General features: G+C 35.3%; 1 protein-coding gene and 2 long non-coding RNA genes across 3 annotated transcripts; 2 read left to right on the top strand and 1 right to left on the bottom strand.

The window, feature by feature from the left end:
* Nucleotides 1-1,505: 1,505 nt before the first annotated feature.
* Nucleotides 1,506-2,829, bottom strand: LOC128207945 (occludin-like). Its single transcript, XM_052911166.1, has 3 exons — nt 2,763-2,829; nt 2,073-2,332; nt 1,506-1,601 (listed from the first exon to the last, which is right to left on the bottom strand). The coding sequence occupies exons 2-3, from the start codon at nt 2,326-2,328 to the stop codon at nt 1,522-1,524; spliced, it is 336 nt and encodes a 111-aa protein (XP_052767126.1). The 5' UTR covers nt 2,329-2,332; nt 2,763-2,829; the 3' UTR covers nt 1,506-1,521.
* A 2,849-nt stretch (nt 2,830-5,678) lies between these two features.
* On the top strand, nt 5,679-7,998 carry LOC128209596 (uncharacterized). The gene is made up of 3 exons (XR_008257035.1): nt 5,679-5,794; nt 6,817-6,923; nt 7,447-7,998. It is a non-coding gene; the product is annotated as an uncharacterized LOC128209596 (long non-coding RNA).
* A 2,213-nt stretch (nt 7,999-10,211) lies between these two features.
* On the top strand, nt 10,212-13,326 carry LOC128209578 (uncharacterized). The gene is made up of 2 exons (XR_008257027.1): nt 10,212-10,425; nt 12,503-13,326. It is a non-coding gene; the product is annotated as an uncharacterized LOC128209578 (long non-coding RNA).
* Nucleotides 13,327-16,391: the final 3,065 nt, after the last annotated feature.

Genomic DNA, 16,391 nt, shown 5'->3' with positions numbered 1-16,391 from the left:
TTTTTAACGTTGAAATAGCTCAGGAAGCTTAATGGTTACACATGTGATCTGCTGTATTTCAAACAAGATTTGAGACGACTGTATCAGCTGTAATTGTTCTTTTTAGATAGAGGATCATATCATCAAATAGATCACGTTTAAAAGTTAACAAAGATCCCGTTAATCACGTTTTTAACTTTAACAACGTTCTGAACAGGCGGCCCATTGTTTAATAAATTAACATGAAATACTGTAACAATAGAAAGCAACATATTCCTATTTTTTTCTTTTATTAGGAAAGTGTTTTATGATTAAATAAAAATGAAGCTGCTGCCCCAATGCGTCGCTTACACTATTTATATAGTTTCGAATGCAATTTTGGCAATGTCTATGGGATTAAATTGGTTATAGGATTGGGGGAGTGGGCAATAGTTCTGAGTGTCACTTCATATTATGTTAAATCTGGGTACCGAAGAAACAAATACGGACCAAAAAGAGGTCATAACCTGTTTTCATTTCCCGCAGCCACTGAAAGGGTTTATGGGTGCCAGTGTCGAGTGGTTTAGCTGCTATGTCAGAACACCAAAGCCCACCAAAAGAAGCTGAAAATCATCTTTGCCGCACAGAAACGACGCCCCAAGAATAAACAGATCACGAAATGAGCTCAATTAATGGCGGAAATTGGCGGAAGATAGCGCCACAAGCGGCCTCAAGTTCAAGTGCACTACGGACAGCCGCGTCATGGGGGAGCATATCGCGTTCAAAACGCGATACGAAGTCTATGCGCTTCCATTAGTAAACGTCGGTGCATCGTTATTGGAACTTAAATACATGTAGATTGATACCGAAAATCATAAACAAACTGTGACTCAAGTCTTAGGATCTAATCATTTTCCTTTTCAAATTTGGTCCACATGAACCTAAAGATGACACGGCTATCCTTTTCCGACTAACAAATCACACCTTTCATCATCTTCTTCTTTTTCACATTAGGTAATATCCCTCTTAACATCAAATAAATAAAAGATGAAATGTCTGAGATATTCTTAACATGGCTACTAAAGTTGCTAGTTTTATATATAAGGGTGTCGTTTGTGTTTGTGGCGTTTTGTGTTGCTGTTTAATGTTTCTGGTTTGTGACTGTTTTTCCGTTCTATGTAATTGGCGTTGACCCTGTCATTGGACGGGGTTTATGTTAAAACTTTCGAGTATTGAATTTGTTTCTTTAGTGTGTTTTTTTTCCAAACAAATAGTACAACACTTTGAAATAATTGCGTTTTGTTTTTCCTCTTGTTCTAAGTACATGTTTTGTCAGTTAAATATGTCAATCGACTACTTTCACACGGTACGAACTTTCTCTTACTGAAAACAGTCAAATACGAATGAAAGTTGTTCATGATATGTTTTATTCAATGTTCAATCACAAATGCAATAAATAACATTATTATGCAAATACAGAAACACAGAATGCATGCTGGTTGTCGTTTGGCACAGTCGGAATGTGTTTCCAGTAGCGGGTGGGGTAACCGAAAGTATGTTCGTTTAGTTTCCAATGTTCAGCAGTCCGCCGCTTTTCCCATCGGTGGGGAACAGGAACTTTATCAGGAACACGAAAATGAACACTGCAACGGAAATAAATAATGATTAATTTGAAAATGATTGCGCCTGTAAAACAAAAACCCACCATGATAAACAAGTTATAAAACTTGTAACTACTATACGAACTTTGACAAGGAGTTGCAAATGCATTTGCCTGTTAAATGCGATGTTGTTTTACCTATATGAAACCTAAATTTCAAAACCGGAGAGCAACGATGTTTAAAAGTAAGCTTACACGCACTTGTTACACGTTTTTAAAGTTGTCCAGAAGCCAATTGTATACAGATGGATAAGTCTTGGGTTTGGCTTAAGTTTGCCAAACTATTTTTTGATTGGTCAATATTTATTCAAAAATAATATTCACCAATGAAATCATTTAAAAGTCACATTACATCAATCAGATGTTTGGACACTAACATATATATGCTATCTTTGAACAGCTGTTGGTGTGTGTAAATATTATGAAATATTAAATAAATCAATAAGTAACGTACGGTAAATGATGCTGCCAAAAATTCCTTCAATGCCGTTTGAGCGTGCCACACCGCCACCCAATCCAAATCCTGAGTATCCATATCCGGCTCCATGACCGCCTCCGTATCCAACCATTACGGGATATCCGGTGTACATGTACTGACTTCCGGTGTTACTGGTGACTGTGTGCGTTCCACTTCCGTAACTTCCATAACACAGAACAAGACCAACGCATGCGCACTGGGCCACAAGAGCGAGAGAGATGAGCTTGTTCATTTTTCTGCAAAAGAAACGTAGTTGAAACCATTGTTTTCATTAATAGGACTTCTATTCCTTTAACCTGCACGATGCGGAACTACTGGAGCCACATACTATTGTATGCGTTCCGACGCGTCTTCCGTTGCATTTGGGAAAGCTTATTATTTATACAAAGCTGAAATTTTCCTAATGTGCAAAAATGATATTATGAAGAGCAGAATACTTGTTATTAATGTATTCGGTTAAGCGCACACAACAACATAAAAAAATAATTTAAATTTGTAAACGTTATTGTCTACAAAACTAGAAGAAATTTATATTTTAAAATTCGTTTTATATAAATACAAGTTCAAACTTATATACATACTTTTATTAGAATGCAGACTATATTTTAAGGAAAGCATTTAAAACAAAACAAAAATAACGATAATAAACAAGAAAAATATATTTACGATATTTCCCTAGTGACACCGTGGTGTAACAATTGTTGTTGTTGTTAATGATGTTGTTGTTGTTGTTAAGCTGTTGCTTTTGCTGTCTATAGTGGGTTTCATCTCGCTTTATATACCAGGGGACAGTCCTTTTTGGTTCCCACTTCCGACCGATCCTCGTGACGCAAGTAGGAAGTGGGGGCCGCGCCTTACAAAGTTTCGTCAAAGTTTGGTTTTCATTTTGCACCCGAGGGTTCATAAATTGCGTATATCTTAGTACAATGTACAAAAATAAAGCCTTCTATAGTTATTACTCACTTTGTAACGATGATTGGATCGATACAACTTTATTTTAAAACCAATACTAAACATTTAAGATCAATGAGAACTTAGTGTATCATAAAAGTACGTGTAGTAAAATGAGGATATTTTGAAATATTCAAGTCGATGATGGCAATGAGTCGTCAAGACGAATTTGCTCTCATCACTAAAAATCATGACTGTTGTTTTGTCAATTATTCTATTACGATTCATGTGCCTGAGATGCTGCGTTAAAAATGATATTCCGATCTCCGATAATAAGTCTTATTATGTGCATGTTGTATGGATATAACTTGTAACATTGTAAAATGACGGATATTTTGGATTCAATCTTGGAACATTGCGGTCATGAAATAATGACAATGATTCCTCCAGACTAGTGTATATTTGTTTGCTCTTAGGACTGAAAATTAGTTATTCTATTTCAATAGATGTGCTTGAGATGCTGCGAGACATATGATATTCCGTATCACCGATAAATTACATTTGACGTTCCTAATGTTATTGTAATAAAATCTTGAAATGATGTGCCGTAAGTATGGATATTAAATGTAACATTGTAACATCATCGGCTAGTTATTTTTTTCTTCACATCTTAGTGTAGTTCACTATAATATTCACATTTAGTTTTATGTCGTTAATGTGTAACATATCATGCCCATACTAATAACATATTCAGCACCTGTGATATTTTATCAATTATAGGATGCAATTTACATATACATATATGTATATATTGTTACGTTTCGACATACGTTAATCTCTTCTGTATCGCCGGTGTCTGCATGAGATTCTTGTTTTCAAAACTCGAAAATGCTGGTCTAAACACGATAATCCATCATAAGAGAAATGGCGTAAATGTAAGATGTTTTTTGAAAACGAAAATGACAAAATTAAATCACATTTGAATCTATTCGACATACTACTGTAACACATCTAAAACACATTTTGGTCAACGTAGAAGGAACACAGAAGACACCGATAAGGACGTGGTATGGTCTTTATGGACGTGAGGGACGTGAGCGGACATTGAACTTGTTAAAAAAAACGTGGTGAATACGTGGTCGAACCAGGACGTAGTAAGAACTTAATAAGAACGTATGTATTAACGACGGCATGGAACCTAGTTGGAACTGCATTCTCATCGCGCTGTCTCTGAGTTGTCATTGCGTTCTTGCTACGTCAATGAAGTTCTCACCACAACCTTTCCCCGCGTTAACTACGACTATGGTACGTTCGGGCCATGTTGTAGTTCTAAGGCCTCGTTTGCTTGTTAATACGTTCTTTCGGTGCTTAACACGTCTTAGACGCGCTTGTATCAGGTTACCACGACCTGTCAGGTTCTGGACGGTGATCCTGTATAAATACGAGATTCATCTCCCCTATAGCTTCATTTTATACCAACACTAGATATGAATGAAAAAAGGCCAGTTATAACAATAACACGGTAATTCCATCTCGATCACATTTACAAATAAACTCAAGTCATACGATCACACTACGTCCAATGCGTTCTTTGTACGTTTTTACTGTAAGAACGTACAAAGAACGCATTGGACGTAGTGTGATCGTATTTAGAACCCATTGGACGTGGTGCGCGCGTCAAGTGTGCGCAGTAAGATTGTATTTGAAACGTGTGAGATGCAGTGAATGTCTGGCAGTGACGCAGTAAGGACGTTGTATGAACTTGAGTTAAGCATTTTTCAAGAATTTGACCGCATTTTCGCTGCGTTCGTCGGAATTGCCAGGACGTAGAACGGTCTTTATGGCCTTCGTCTAGTGTAATGGGGGTATTATGAAATGTAATATTATTGTGCAAATGTTTTTAATAAGTATTGATATGTTTCTGTTAATAGAAGCCTGCATTGTAAATATGATGCTTTCATAGCTTAAAATGGTGTCATTATGTGTAACCTTTTCTTAAAATAAAAATGGCATCATTTTTTATCAAGAATAAGTATCAATAACTTACGAACTAAGTATCGAATTATTTACTGGCTTCAGTATCTTGTAATTTCGCTGAATGTTAGTGTTAGCTAAGAATGCTTGAAACCGGTTCTGATCATTACTGTATTTTTCAAAAACTTTCCAACGTGAGGGGGCAGATCCCATCGCATTCAACAAACTGAGGTGTTACAATTCACGGAAACATTTCATGTGGACGGCTATATTAAGTTGGCATGCGTATTAATCTGAAAGTGCCCGAAGTACATGTGCGATCCTGCTTATGATGAATTGCAAATACTCAGCATAATTTCCCGGGTGGCGGTCACACTTGGCTTGTCAAAATCACCCAACCGCTCCATCCATCGGTGGAAAACGCTGTATACGGTATATACCGGTATATGATGACAGACTTTCTGAATCGCAAGCATAGTTCTAAGCAGGGTCGGTCAAATACTTTGGGATGAGGACGGGAGGCGTTCCGGTTAGGTTATTTATACGAATTGGTCATGTAAGTTTGCCGTTAAAAATCAGCCCCTGTTTTTATTCCTTAAAACGAACGATATTGGTATTGGATACTTTCAATTAACTTTAAAAATAAAACACACATTTATGTAATAATACGTTTTCGCAACATGATCGTGCCAAGGGTTTGGATTCAAACCGGTTTAGCTGATATTGACGGTAAATAAAAACGACCATGCATTGACATTGCGAGAAAAAGTGAAGTTTTATCTTGTTGTGGAGAAGTTACTGCATAAATACGAAATGGCCAAAGAGAAGATAAAGTAAGTCAAAAGCTTTCTATTTGTATAAAGTTCATATGCTCCTTATGAATTTGAATTGCAGTAAACCAGTTTGTCATATATTTTCGCGACAATCAAAAGCAAATTGCTCATTATAGTTGTTTCAATCAAGTCCCTTATAAGATATTTCCCTCATTGACAATGTATGGTACGTGTTCTGTGAGTTAGAATCATAAATACTTGAAAACCAGTGGTAATATTGCATTTCTAAATGCCTGGCAGAAATTATTATAAATGTCGGAAAATAGCTCATTGAGCTATTGTTTCTTGTTAACACATAACTGACTTTAAATAAAGATTTTTTGTATCTTGTAAATAGGACCACATTAAATAGAAATTTAGGGCCTTTATTTTATTACGCTTACCGCCAGCTGAACAAACTCGTTGATACCTATTGACCAATTATATCAGATAAGGCAGGGCTCAGATAAGGCAGGGCTTATCAATTTATGTTGCTATCAACCATGACTTCTGAAATAATTTATTAAGCACCAACCACAGTAAGCTTAGCTAGAATGCATCAGTTTGGTTGAATAATACAAACAGGCTAGGGCATATGCTGGGTCTAACCTAAAATAAAAATAATAAAATATAATGCCTAATACCAGTAATATCAGTTGATTTCCTGAAAATATTCCCCACTACTCTTAAATAACAAAAGTGTAAATTGCTACTTGTGTATGTAACCAAAACAATCTGTTCAAGGGAAGATATTGAAGAAAGTTAGTCACATTTCTACATCTTCATACATTGTAGTTGTATCCACAGTTGAGAGACCAATAGTAAATTCTACCAAACTAATGCAATCTACCAGTAACCTAACTCTTTTTACCTTCCTCAAATCAACAGTCCCTCATTTTCATAACATCCTTTGCCATAAAATGAGCACTTTGGTTTACACCAATGTAACTGGTTTGCATCCTTGATGGTTGCTTTTTTATGCAAGTTCTTGTTTTGATGTGAGATCTCTGTTCTTTAAAATAATAGTGTTCAACATGTTTCAGGATGTTGATGGTTGCTTTAAGGAGTACGGCAGGAACAGGCCACAAGATTATTCGAATGCGACCCAAACAAGAAGGGAAAATGGAATGTCTAGCCAAAGACCCATTAGGTATTATTTCTGTTAGAGTACTTGTTTATATATAAATTCAATAATATACAGTTTTTTCATGGTTATTTGGGTAACAGTCAAAATTGTTGTCCTGAGGTGGATGGATGACATCTGAACTATTGCCCGATTCTGAGTGGTATTTGCACGTTCACAGCATATTGTCAATTTCATCACATCAGAGGGTAACAATGTGGCAGTGGGTTGAAGTGCAGGGTCATAGTCGAAAACATTGCCCTGGCGTTTTAACTACATGTTCTATAGAAGTGACGTATAATAATTAAAAATAAAGTCATGTCTGCTATAAAGTTATTCCAAATATACTGTTCTCAATACTCAACTGTTCTGTTTAAGATGATATTTACATATTCACAGTGTTTATTGTTTAATTTGAATACGATATTTATATGTTTTATGAAGCATCATAGCTATATACTCAATCTATTGTAATGATTGATTATGATAAATATTTTTTCATTATTATTTTGTTGCAGATTTTATATATGTTATTGTTCATATTTTTCAGTTCAAGAGACTGTTTTGTATAAGGAAATAAAGAAAGTGAAGACCATGTGATAGAAGTATCAACTCTGTGATCAACTAAGAGCAAAGATCTTCTACAGACCTTTGGAAATATGGTTCTACATAAATGATGATCTTTCAAACTGAATGTGTGTATGTATGTGCTAAATTAAATTCAGAATTTTACCATGCCTTGAAGGCATTTAACTTGTGTGTTAATTTCGAACACTGTTGATAATGAATCAAAAATTATTTCAACAATGATCCTAATTATTATGAAAATAACTGTCAACATCATCATCATACTGTAACTGAAATACAAAGTAATGGTTAACTGTTATGTTTACATCATAAAACTATTTCTATGCTCATAAAAAAATATGGAGAAAGTTTATTTTTATTTAGTATAAGAAACAAAGCTTGTTCAATGTTTTCAAATATATTGTACAGGCCATTTGCAGTGATAGTAATGTCAGTTCTCCTACAATGTGTACATGTGTTTGTGATATTTTTTGTTCTGATTTGTTAAAATGCAAAAATAAAATGATAAAACTCATTGTTAACTTAAAGGAACAGGGGCATAGGAAGACCAGCTGCCAAGCGTTCAGTAAACATGTTTGTGTTGAACGTTTGCTGATTGGTTCCCCGCTTAAAGTATATGTACTGGGATTCAAAACAAACGTTTGCTAAGGTTAGCCCTTCTGAAGGCATTGGCGCATTGATGCTGCATACTGCTTCACAATCTTTTTTTAATGCGGCATGTGTGTTTTCCACTCTGAAAAATAGATAAAAAAATGCTAACAAGTTATAAATGCATTTTTAAAAATCATGTGCATGCCGGGGACTAGTGCCTAAGTGGAGCTACATTCATGAGGAATCCTTGCATTGCCGTGCAGATGGCATCATGAGTAATTGGAACATATCCTGATACAGTCTCAAGTTTGAATATATATATTTTAATATATGCTGCATCAAAATGAGTTTGCTCACACATGTTCAAAGTTTTAACCAGGTTTTACAATGGACAGGGTGGTAGGGGCATGAAAAGGGCCAATTGTGTCAGGCTGTAAAAAGATGAAAAATTGATAATTCCAGAAAAATGGAAGGAACTGAATTTGAAGAAATATAAGGTTTCAACTGTATAGTAAAATTTGAATGTATTCATAACCATAATAAAACGTATGTTCAAAACATTAAATGTGATTATCTTAAATTTTAGGAAGGTAGAAGGGTGCCCATGCTATCTTGAGGTACCAAATTTGATGGTGCAGCATCCTTCTATAACTAGCTGAAACACTAATGTTGAGTTCAGGTTGTGTCCCTTCTATTGCATATGCATACACACATACACCATCTTATTGCACATTGTTTGGGTAACTGGTTTAGATGAGCAAGTACAGGGGCGTATCTAGCCCTCTATTCATGAGGATTCATAATTGTGCTCGGAAAATTTTGAAAACCATGGTGCATTCTGGGCGTTGTGAGGTGCTTGTGTTAGTATTGTAAAATAAACAGTGTTAGGATCATGTAGTCAAATACGCATACTGCAACTTAGGCTGATTTTTTTTGTCAGAATCATGTGGAGTCGGCCGCATACTCGCGTATAGACAGCTACGCGCCTGAAGTATGCATGTACTCCTTAGAACCCATACTCCGGTTTCATGTGTATCGTTTACAATAAGATTTAACGGTAACTAGATTCATGTATTTCATCCGCCCACCTGGAATTGTGTCGAGTCACGCACAACATGAAATAGAAGATCAACGTTTTGAAAATTTGATACTGGAGTAAGAGTGACACAACAAAAAGTCTCTATACTGACCGTATAACCCCATGTCAGTGCTTGCAAAATGAACAGTTGATATATATTAGATATTTAAAATATCTAGATGCTTATCCTTACTGCAATAAAGGTTCCAAAAAATCATTATTGCAATAAAGGTTCCAAAAAAATAAAAATGTCACTCGCTTGTAAGATAGGAAGATTGGAAATCTGTTTAAATTATTACATTGAATTTTAAACTTAGTATCTAAATGAAGATTGTTCAAACTTCAAGGGTCATAAATTGTATAACTTCATGTACATAAAAGAGGTCAGACTTCTTTTGATAGTATGCACAAGAACTTTAATATTAAAGCCACTAGCGAATTTAAACGGGACCCCCTCTAAAATGGTTAAAGTTTGCTTTTTTATATCAATAACTGAGTAACAAAGTGAAAATAATGGACTTGAATGCAACATTCCAGACTCAAATGTCTCAATATTTCCTTAGGGACGACTTTAAGCCCCAATTAAGTCATTAACCACATGCAGTGTTCGTATTTTTGGGGAAGGAAGCGTACGTTCTTTCTTGCACTTTCAAAGTGTGCCGCTCTCACGCGAACTCTCGAATTCGCCCCTGCAAGCCATCCCTTAAGTTTAATATTAGTTTTGAGTTGTTGTTTTTGTTGTTGTTTTTTTAAATCGAGCTTTTGTGGCAGCCTTGGTATTCTTATTGGCTTTGAAAGCGTGCAATTACCTTTGTCACTGGTAACCGTTCAAGATGTATATTTGTTTCACATGTGTAACAATACCAATTGCTCTGGCAATAATAATTGTATAGGTATACTCTGATAAGGGACTGTAGTGGTACTCTCACATTCGATTAAAAATGTTTGCAAGTGACTTAATTGTAGCTTTAGCGAAAGTATAATCGTTAGGTCATTAGTTCGCTGAAACTCAAGCATTGAATATATCAATCACTTCACGTATAAAAGTAAAGCAACAACATAACTTAATTTACCTAGCACCCACTCAGGTCGTTTGTATAAATGCACGTATAAACGTCGATCACAGCGTTTAAGTGAGTAACACTGCAGATTGTATTAAAAAACAATCATCATTCAACCGTTTTTTCCCCGGATGTTGCGCGATCATATCTCAACGGCGTTCCTGGCACTTTGATAGTTATTGCAAGAGGGATATAACATCCATACAACAAGGTATTTATACAAGCTTTGAAATCTTTTAGAGCTTAGTCGATAGCATACATATGTGTGACTTATTAACTGTGTTAGTATTTTTAGTACCTGTAGACGTGTGATGGATAATTGTTTTCTCACTTCGTTTTACTTATACATCAAGTGAAGTTCAGAAAAAATAGGTTGATAGATCCGATAAATCATTCAGGAAGCAAATACTTCACACTTGGATGGTGAGTACAATGTACATGTGGTTTGCAACACTTAATAAGAGGCGTCTCCAGGAGTTGACGTTTGAGTGGGCGTAACTTAAGGGCGTAACCTTTTGACTTGCCCTCTTTTCTCAGAACCGAAATGTATTTGGTTTAAAGTGTGAGCATGGGTGCTTATGGGTACACCCAAAGAAAAACTGTTAACAATATCTTGTCCGAAATGGTGCGTTTAGGGGGAGGGGGCGCCGGATGAGCCCCCTAGATCCGCTATTGCATTATCCTGTGAATTGTGACACATGGATCAATATAAAGCCTGCATTGTTCAAGACTAGCATCTGTTACATCACAATGGTAAAACTGCTACAGAACATTTGAACATTGATTTTCCACCGCTCGTCCATGGGTAGTATTATTGTACGTATTGTGTGATCAGGGTTTATTGTTAAAGCTGCACTCTTTAAGATTGACAGTTTTGACAACTGTTTTAGCCCACGTAAGCACGAAGTGTGATAGGGTCATTGTCCGTCGTCGTCCGTCCGTCCACATGAATGTTCCATTGGTAATCCTAATCCTAAACCGAAATTAAAAAAGGAAAATCTTCTCTGGCCCGATTTAAAAATAATTTCACAGAAAGTTGCCCTGTATCAAATTATTTCACCGTGTGTTGATTCGTAAAAAAACATTGCTACCAGGGGGCGGGGCTACTTTTCACTATATCACTATATGGAAAACTTATCTTCATAATCCGCTGGTCCGATTCTAAAATAATTTATATATATTTATAATTAATAATATTGTGATTAATAAAAAGTCATGGCCGCAAAGGGCGAGGCTAGTTTTCACGAAACAATGTATGTCTAGACGGAAAACTTCTCTTTAGAAACCATTGCCCCGTTTTCGAAATATTTTCACATAAATGTTCCTCATTTTTCCCAATTATTTATAATTATTTTATTGTTTTTCAAGTCATTGATTATATCGACTTCAAACCTCTTGAGGTCATTCACAATAACAATGTTCTGTTTTGTAACAAGTAAAATAACTTTTTAAACAAATACACATGTTTTAATACAAAAACAGGATTTATTATAATTTCACCTCCGATCAATAACTTTAGAACCATTTGTCCAATCAGGTGAGCGATGAAGTCCATCTAGGCCCTCTTGTTTATTTTTTTATCTTGAAATGATCCAAAATCGTCTGCAAAATGTCTGGGAAACAGTGGTATAAGACTGCTAACAAAATATCAAATCGCTGTTTTTCGTATTTCTATTCTAAATTGTATGGTGTATGGCTAAAAGCAAACAAAATTCGGCAGATTTCCAAACAGTTGAGATCTGTTCTACTGTGAGCTATATTGTAACACTGGATCGAAGGCATTGATGCAAAAAAACAACAGCTGATTCTGAGGAAAAAAATAAAACAAATGCCAAAACTGTTAATCTGTGAAAGTGCAGCTCTAATTAACCGAGGTGTCTTAATGTGTGGGTGTCAATTGCGTTCCTTTAAAAATAAATGAATGTCTGGTAACCACTTGTCGGTTGGTATCAATTGAAAGGACTTGATGTGTACAGATGGAACATGTAAAAAATAAGCTTTTTTCAGCCTCGAAAGATTGCAAAATATGACGTCATATTATAACCGAATTCGGTTTTAAAAAACAAAAACAACAACAACAGAAACTCAAACTGCTGAACTATAGATTTGGTTCCGTATGATTTGTTTACTGTTTACATATAAATAATCAGCCATCAGCTTGTAAATGATTATATGGCGTCACCTTCAATCTTAATCCAGCCTTTCACGACTATGAATTGGCAAGCTTATTTTCCAGCAATTGTTATACAAGCCTTTTTTAAAGCGGATGTTTGACTCTTTTTTTGCAGGTGGCCTATAGCCTGATTTCAACCGAGAAAAAATACTTGCAGGTGTGACGTAACAATATGGCGGACTGCGGGTGGTTTTGGAGCATCATTTGGTTCATTGTTCTAATCTTCTTCGGATTTCCTATTGGGTTTCTATGTGCAATTTTATATGTGCTTATCAGCCCGTTTGCAGCGTGTTGCAACGGTTGTGTGGAATTGACAAACTTACTTAGAAGAGGACTTGAATTGCCGTTTACTTGTTCTCAAAATATGGTGTCCGGAAAACCTTTGTGTTAAGAGAAATCTTATATATGTGGTTAATACGTGTACAAGAATCAGCGTATTTAATGCGACTGTGAAGAAGATGTTTAGTCACGAAATTAGCCGATGCTCATATAAAGCTCTTCTACCAGGCATGCATGTAGTCTATCATACTCTATCATACGTTATCATCATTAAATATGCTAATGAAGTTTGTTTACTGTACATGTACATCATGCCTCATATAAAGTGTTGAAATAAAAGGTTCGTTAGATGGGCGATATATCACTAGCATAACATATGACGAAAGTACACATTTATTTTCTAAGCAATGCAGCTGATCAATACAAAATAAATTTGTGAAAAAAAAACTCCCCACGAGAGTAAAATTATACATTAGGTTAGACAAGATATCAGGCCCAACTCCTTGCTCCAAAACACTTGTTATTTAAGAATTCATCATTTTACCCCAACATATAATGCTTATGGTTTTATACATTAAATTTTAATCAATTCTAGTGTATAACATTACTTATACTATTGTGTATACTCGTATGGCAATAAAAAATTAAGCAATGGTGAAATGAATACTTTTTCACTGACTTGAAAACAGCTGTCACTTGTAAAACTGCTAAAAAAAGTCCAGACTATCCAGACAACACCGGACATGATTACGGTTTTGATCCGATACAGGAGGACCTCTCAAAACAGTCTAAATTGAAGTCCGACTAGACAAAATAGGCCGCCGAAAGTTACGGGGCGCACCTTACTGTCGGGAATATATGGCAGACCTCTCCGAACCATTCCCGATCCGTAGGACTCTGTTCCGAACGTATACGACCTCATTCAAGCAATGATAAGACATTCCAGATCATTGAGGATAGTCAACAGACTTTTTTCTCTTTTAGTGTCGTAGCGCTGTCTGTTCTCAAACGGGAGCCATAACCAACAATGTGTGACCGCCGCATGCATAAAGAATGATTCTTCGTCCGACTTTTTTAGTTCGATATACATAGATTTTTTCATAGCTTCTCTTTAAATAATACTTAAGATAAGTGTATGAGTTTGACTACCCGATGATAGCTCTCTGTGGTCACAGAATTCAACCCGGTATGACCACAATTACGCACAGAGCTGAGCACGGCTGTATATTTTGCTTATGTCCATTTTTACAAATAATAAGAATATCATACCGAGGAAGCATAGCAACAGTATTACTTAAACGATGTGATTATGTCGCACACACTCATACCGTTTGTATAAATGCTCATATAAACGTCGATAGTGAGTGTGCAACACTGTACATAGAGAGTTTAACACAGGGGGAAGTCGAAACACAATCATTATTCATCTGTTTCACTCCCGGACGTTGCGCGATCACATCGTAACGATTTTCCTTGCAAACCTTGGTATTTATTGCAAGTTGGATAACCTCCTTACTACAGGTAGTTTTGTATTAGCTTTTGAATCTTTAGAACTTCGTTAATATTACATATATTTATTGGATGGATGTGCAAGTCTGTTTTAGTAGAGACGTATGATGGATGGTTGTTTTCTCACTAATTGTAAACGTAAAATTACGGTAGTTTATTCGTTTTACTGAAACACAAAGTAAAGTGAAAAAATCTAGTTTTATAAAACCACATAAAAAAACTTGTTCAGGAAGCAAATACTCCATACTTGGATGATGAGTACATGTGCTTTGCACTTAATCGTTATATTGTGACTCTGACATAGGATCTCTTAACATATCATTGTTAACGACTTGCATCTTAGTGAAACGGCTCTATGTTTAGGTTGCAGTTCAATTTTGGTAATCTACAGAATATAGAGCGGGCACACCGCGATCACAAGGCGAGGTAGTTCTTCGAAATTGGTATCTTTATTGTTGTTTGTTGATGCATTCGTTTGAATCGATCCACGTCAAGTTTATGAACAGAACATTTGAACAATCTTTGATTGTCATTGGCCTACAATAATGCAAACACCATAATTGATTTACCCGCAACATCATTGACCACATGTAGTAATGGACGTCTTTATGTGCTACGCATGTGCCAATTCGTGGTTTAAGGTGTTGTATCGGATTAGCTTCATTGAGCGACAAGATTCATAATACAACCGTCGATGAGTCAGTAACAGCATTTATGGAAATTATACAAAATTGAGTAATAAACATATTCGACAAAGATAGGAAAACAATTAATGATAAAAAGGTTTGACAAGTATATATACACAATAAATCAAAACAAAAAACAATGGTTTAATGATGAAAATTACAATGCAAGAAAAGGCAAGAAAGAAACAAAGACAGGAGTACTTTAATTTAAAGAAAAAGTAGGAAGTAGATTCACTTTGCATACTGTTGTAATACAAATAGAAACTGGCAGTGATACATTTTCTTCCTTATAAAACTGTGTATGTACTTATAGTTATACGACTTTTTTCAACGTAAGTCATTGTGTATGGCTATGATGTTGTTATTATTATAAATTTAAAAATAAATCTTTGTTATGTATGTTTGACCAACGTGCTTTGATGGGTGTCAATGGCGTTACTTTAATAAAATACATTTACATCATAATATGACGTATTTCAACACGCATGACTTTTATTTCCAGGTTGATCATAGCTTCGTTTTGAATTCCTGAGCGGAACTGGACTTTCAATATGGCGGACTGCAGATGGTTTTGGAGCATTATTTGGTTCTTAATCCTATTTTTCTTCGGATTTCCTATTGGATTTTTATGTGCAATTCTATATGTGCTTATCAGCCCATTTGCAGCGTGTTGCAACGGTTGTGTGGAATTGACAAACTTACTTAGAAGAGGACTCGAATTGCCGTACACGTGTTCACAAAATATGGTGTCCGGAAAATCTTTGTGTTAGGAGAATTATTATTTATGTGGTTTGATGTACATGTATCTACCCTTTTAATATGACTGTGGAGAATATTAAAAGAACTTAAATTATGTACAGATGTAATAGAAACGAAATTGATGCTCGTAATAAGCCATTGTACCTCAAGGCATGTACTTCACCATTCGTTAACTTTACCAAAGCATGTACTTGACCATTCCGGTACTTTTACCACCATTCAAGGTGCTGATGCAATTTGTTGAATATGTTAAACATGCCTCATACAAAAAAATGTTTAAAAATAGTTTTTTTTTATCAAATGAAGGGTATAAGATATATCACGTCATATATGAGGACAAACAAACTTAAAACGACTATTCAAAGTGTTCTATTTATTTGTTTAGCAACTCTGCTGACACAAAATATACAGAATTGGGCAGTAAAATAAAAAAAAATGTAAGAGAAAGTAAAATTAAACATACTGTTGTATGCAAATACCCTTGCTTTAAAAAACATTTGCTGATGACTTTATTCCAACATATATTGCTTATATTCATATACTTTTTTTTCACGATGTTTAATCATTTATAGTGTATAACAATGCTTATACTATTGTATACATTTTTATGTCATGTAATATATTAATAAAATCTTAAACAATGAAGAATTTGATACACTGACTTTCACATGTATAAATAAATCATAAAACCGCTGTCAAAACATAAATATGTGAATTTTTGATGCCAGGTGTTGCATATTGTTTAGGTACCATTTGAACGCCATTTATGTT

The sequence above is a fragment of the Mya arenaria genome, chromosome 11 (genome assembly GCF_026914265.1).
Source record: "Mya arenaria isolate MELC-2E11 chromosome 11, ASM2691426v1".
Classification (NCBI taxonomy): domain Eukaryota; kingdom Metazoa; phylum Mollusca; class Bivalvia; order Myida; family Myidae; genus Mya; species Mya arenaria.
The sequence above is the reverse complement of the archived record's forward strand: the minus strand, read 5'-3'. Positions and strand labels throughout refer to the sequence as shown.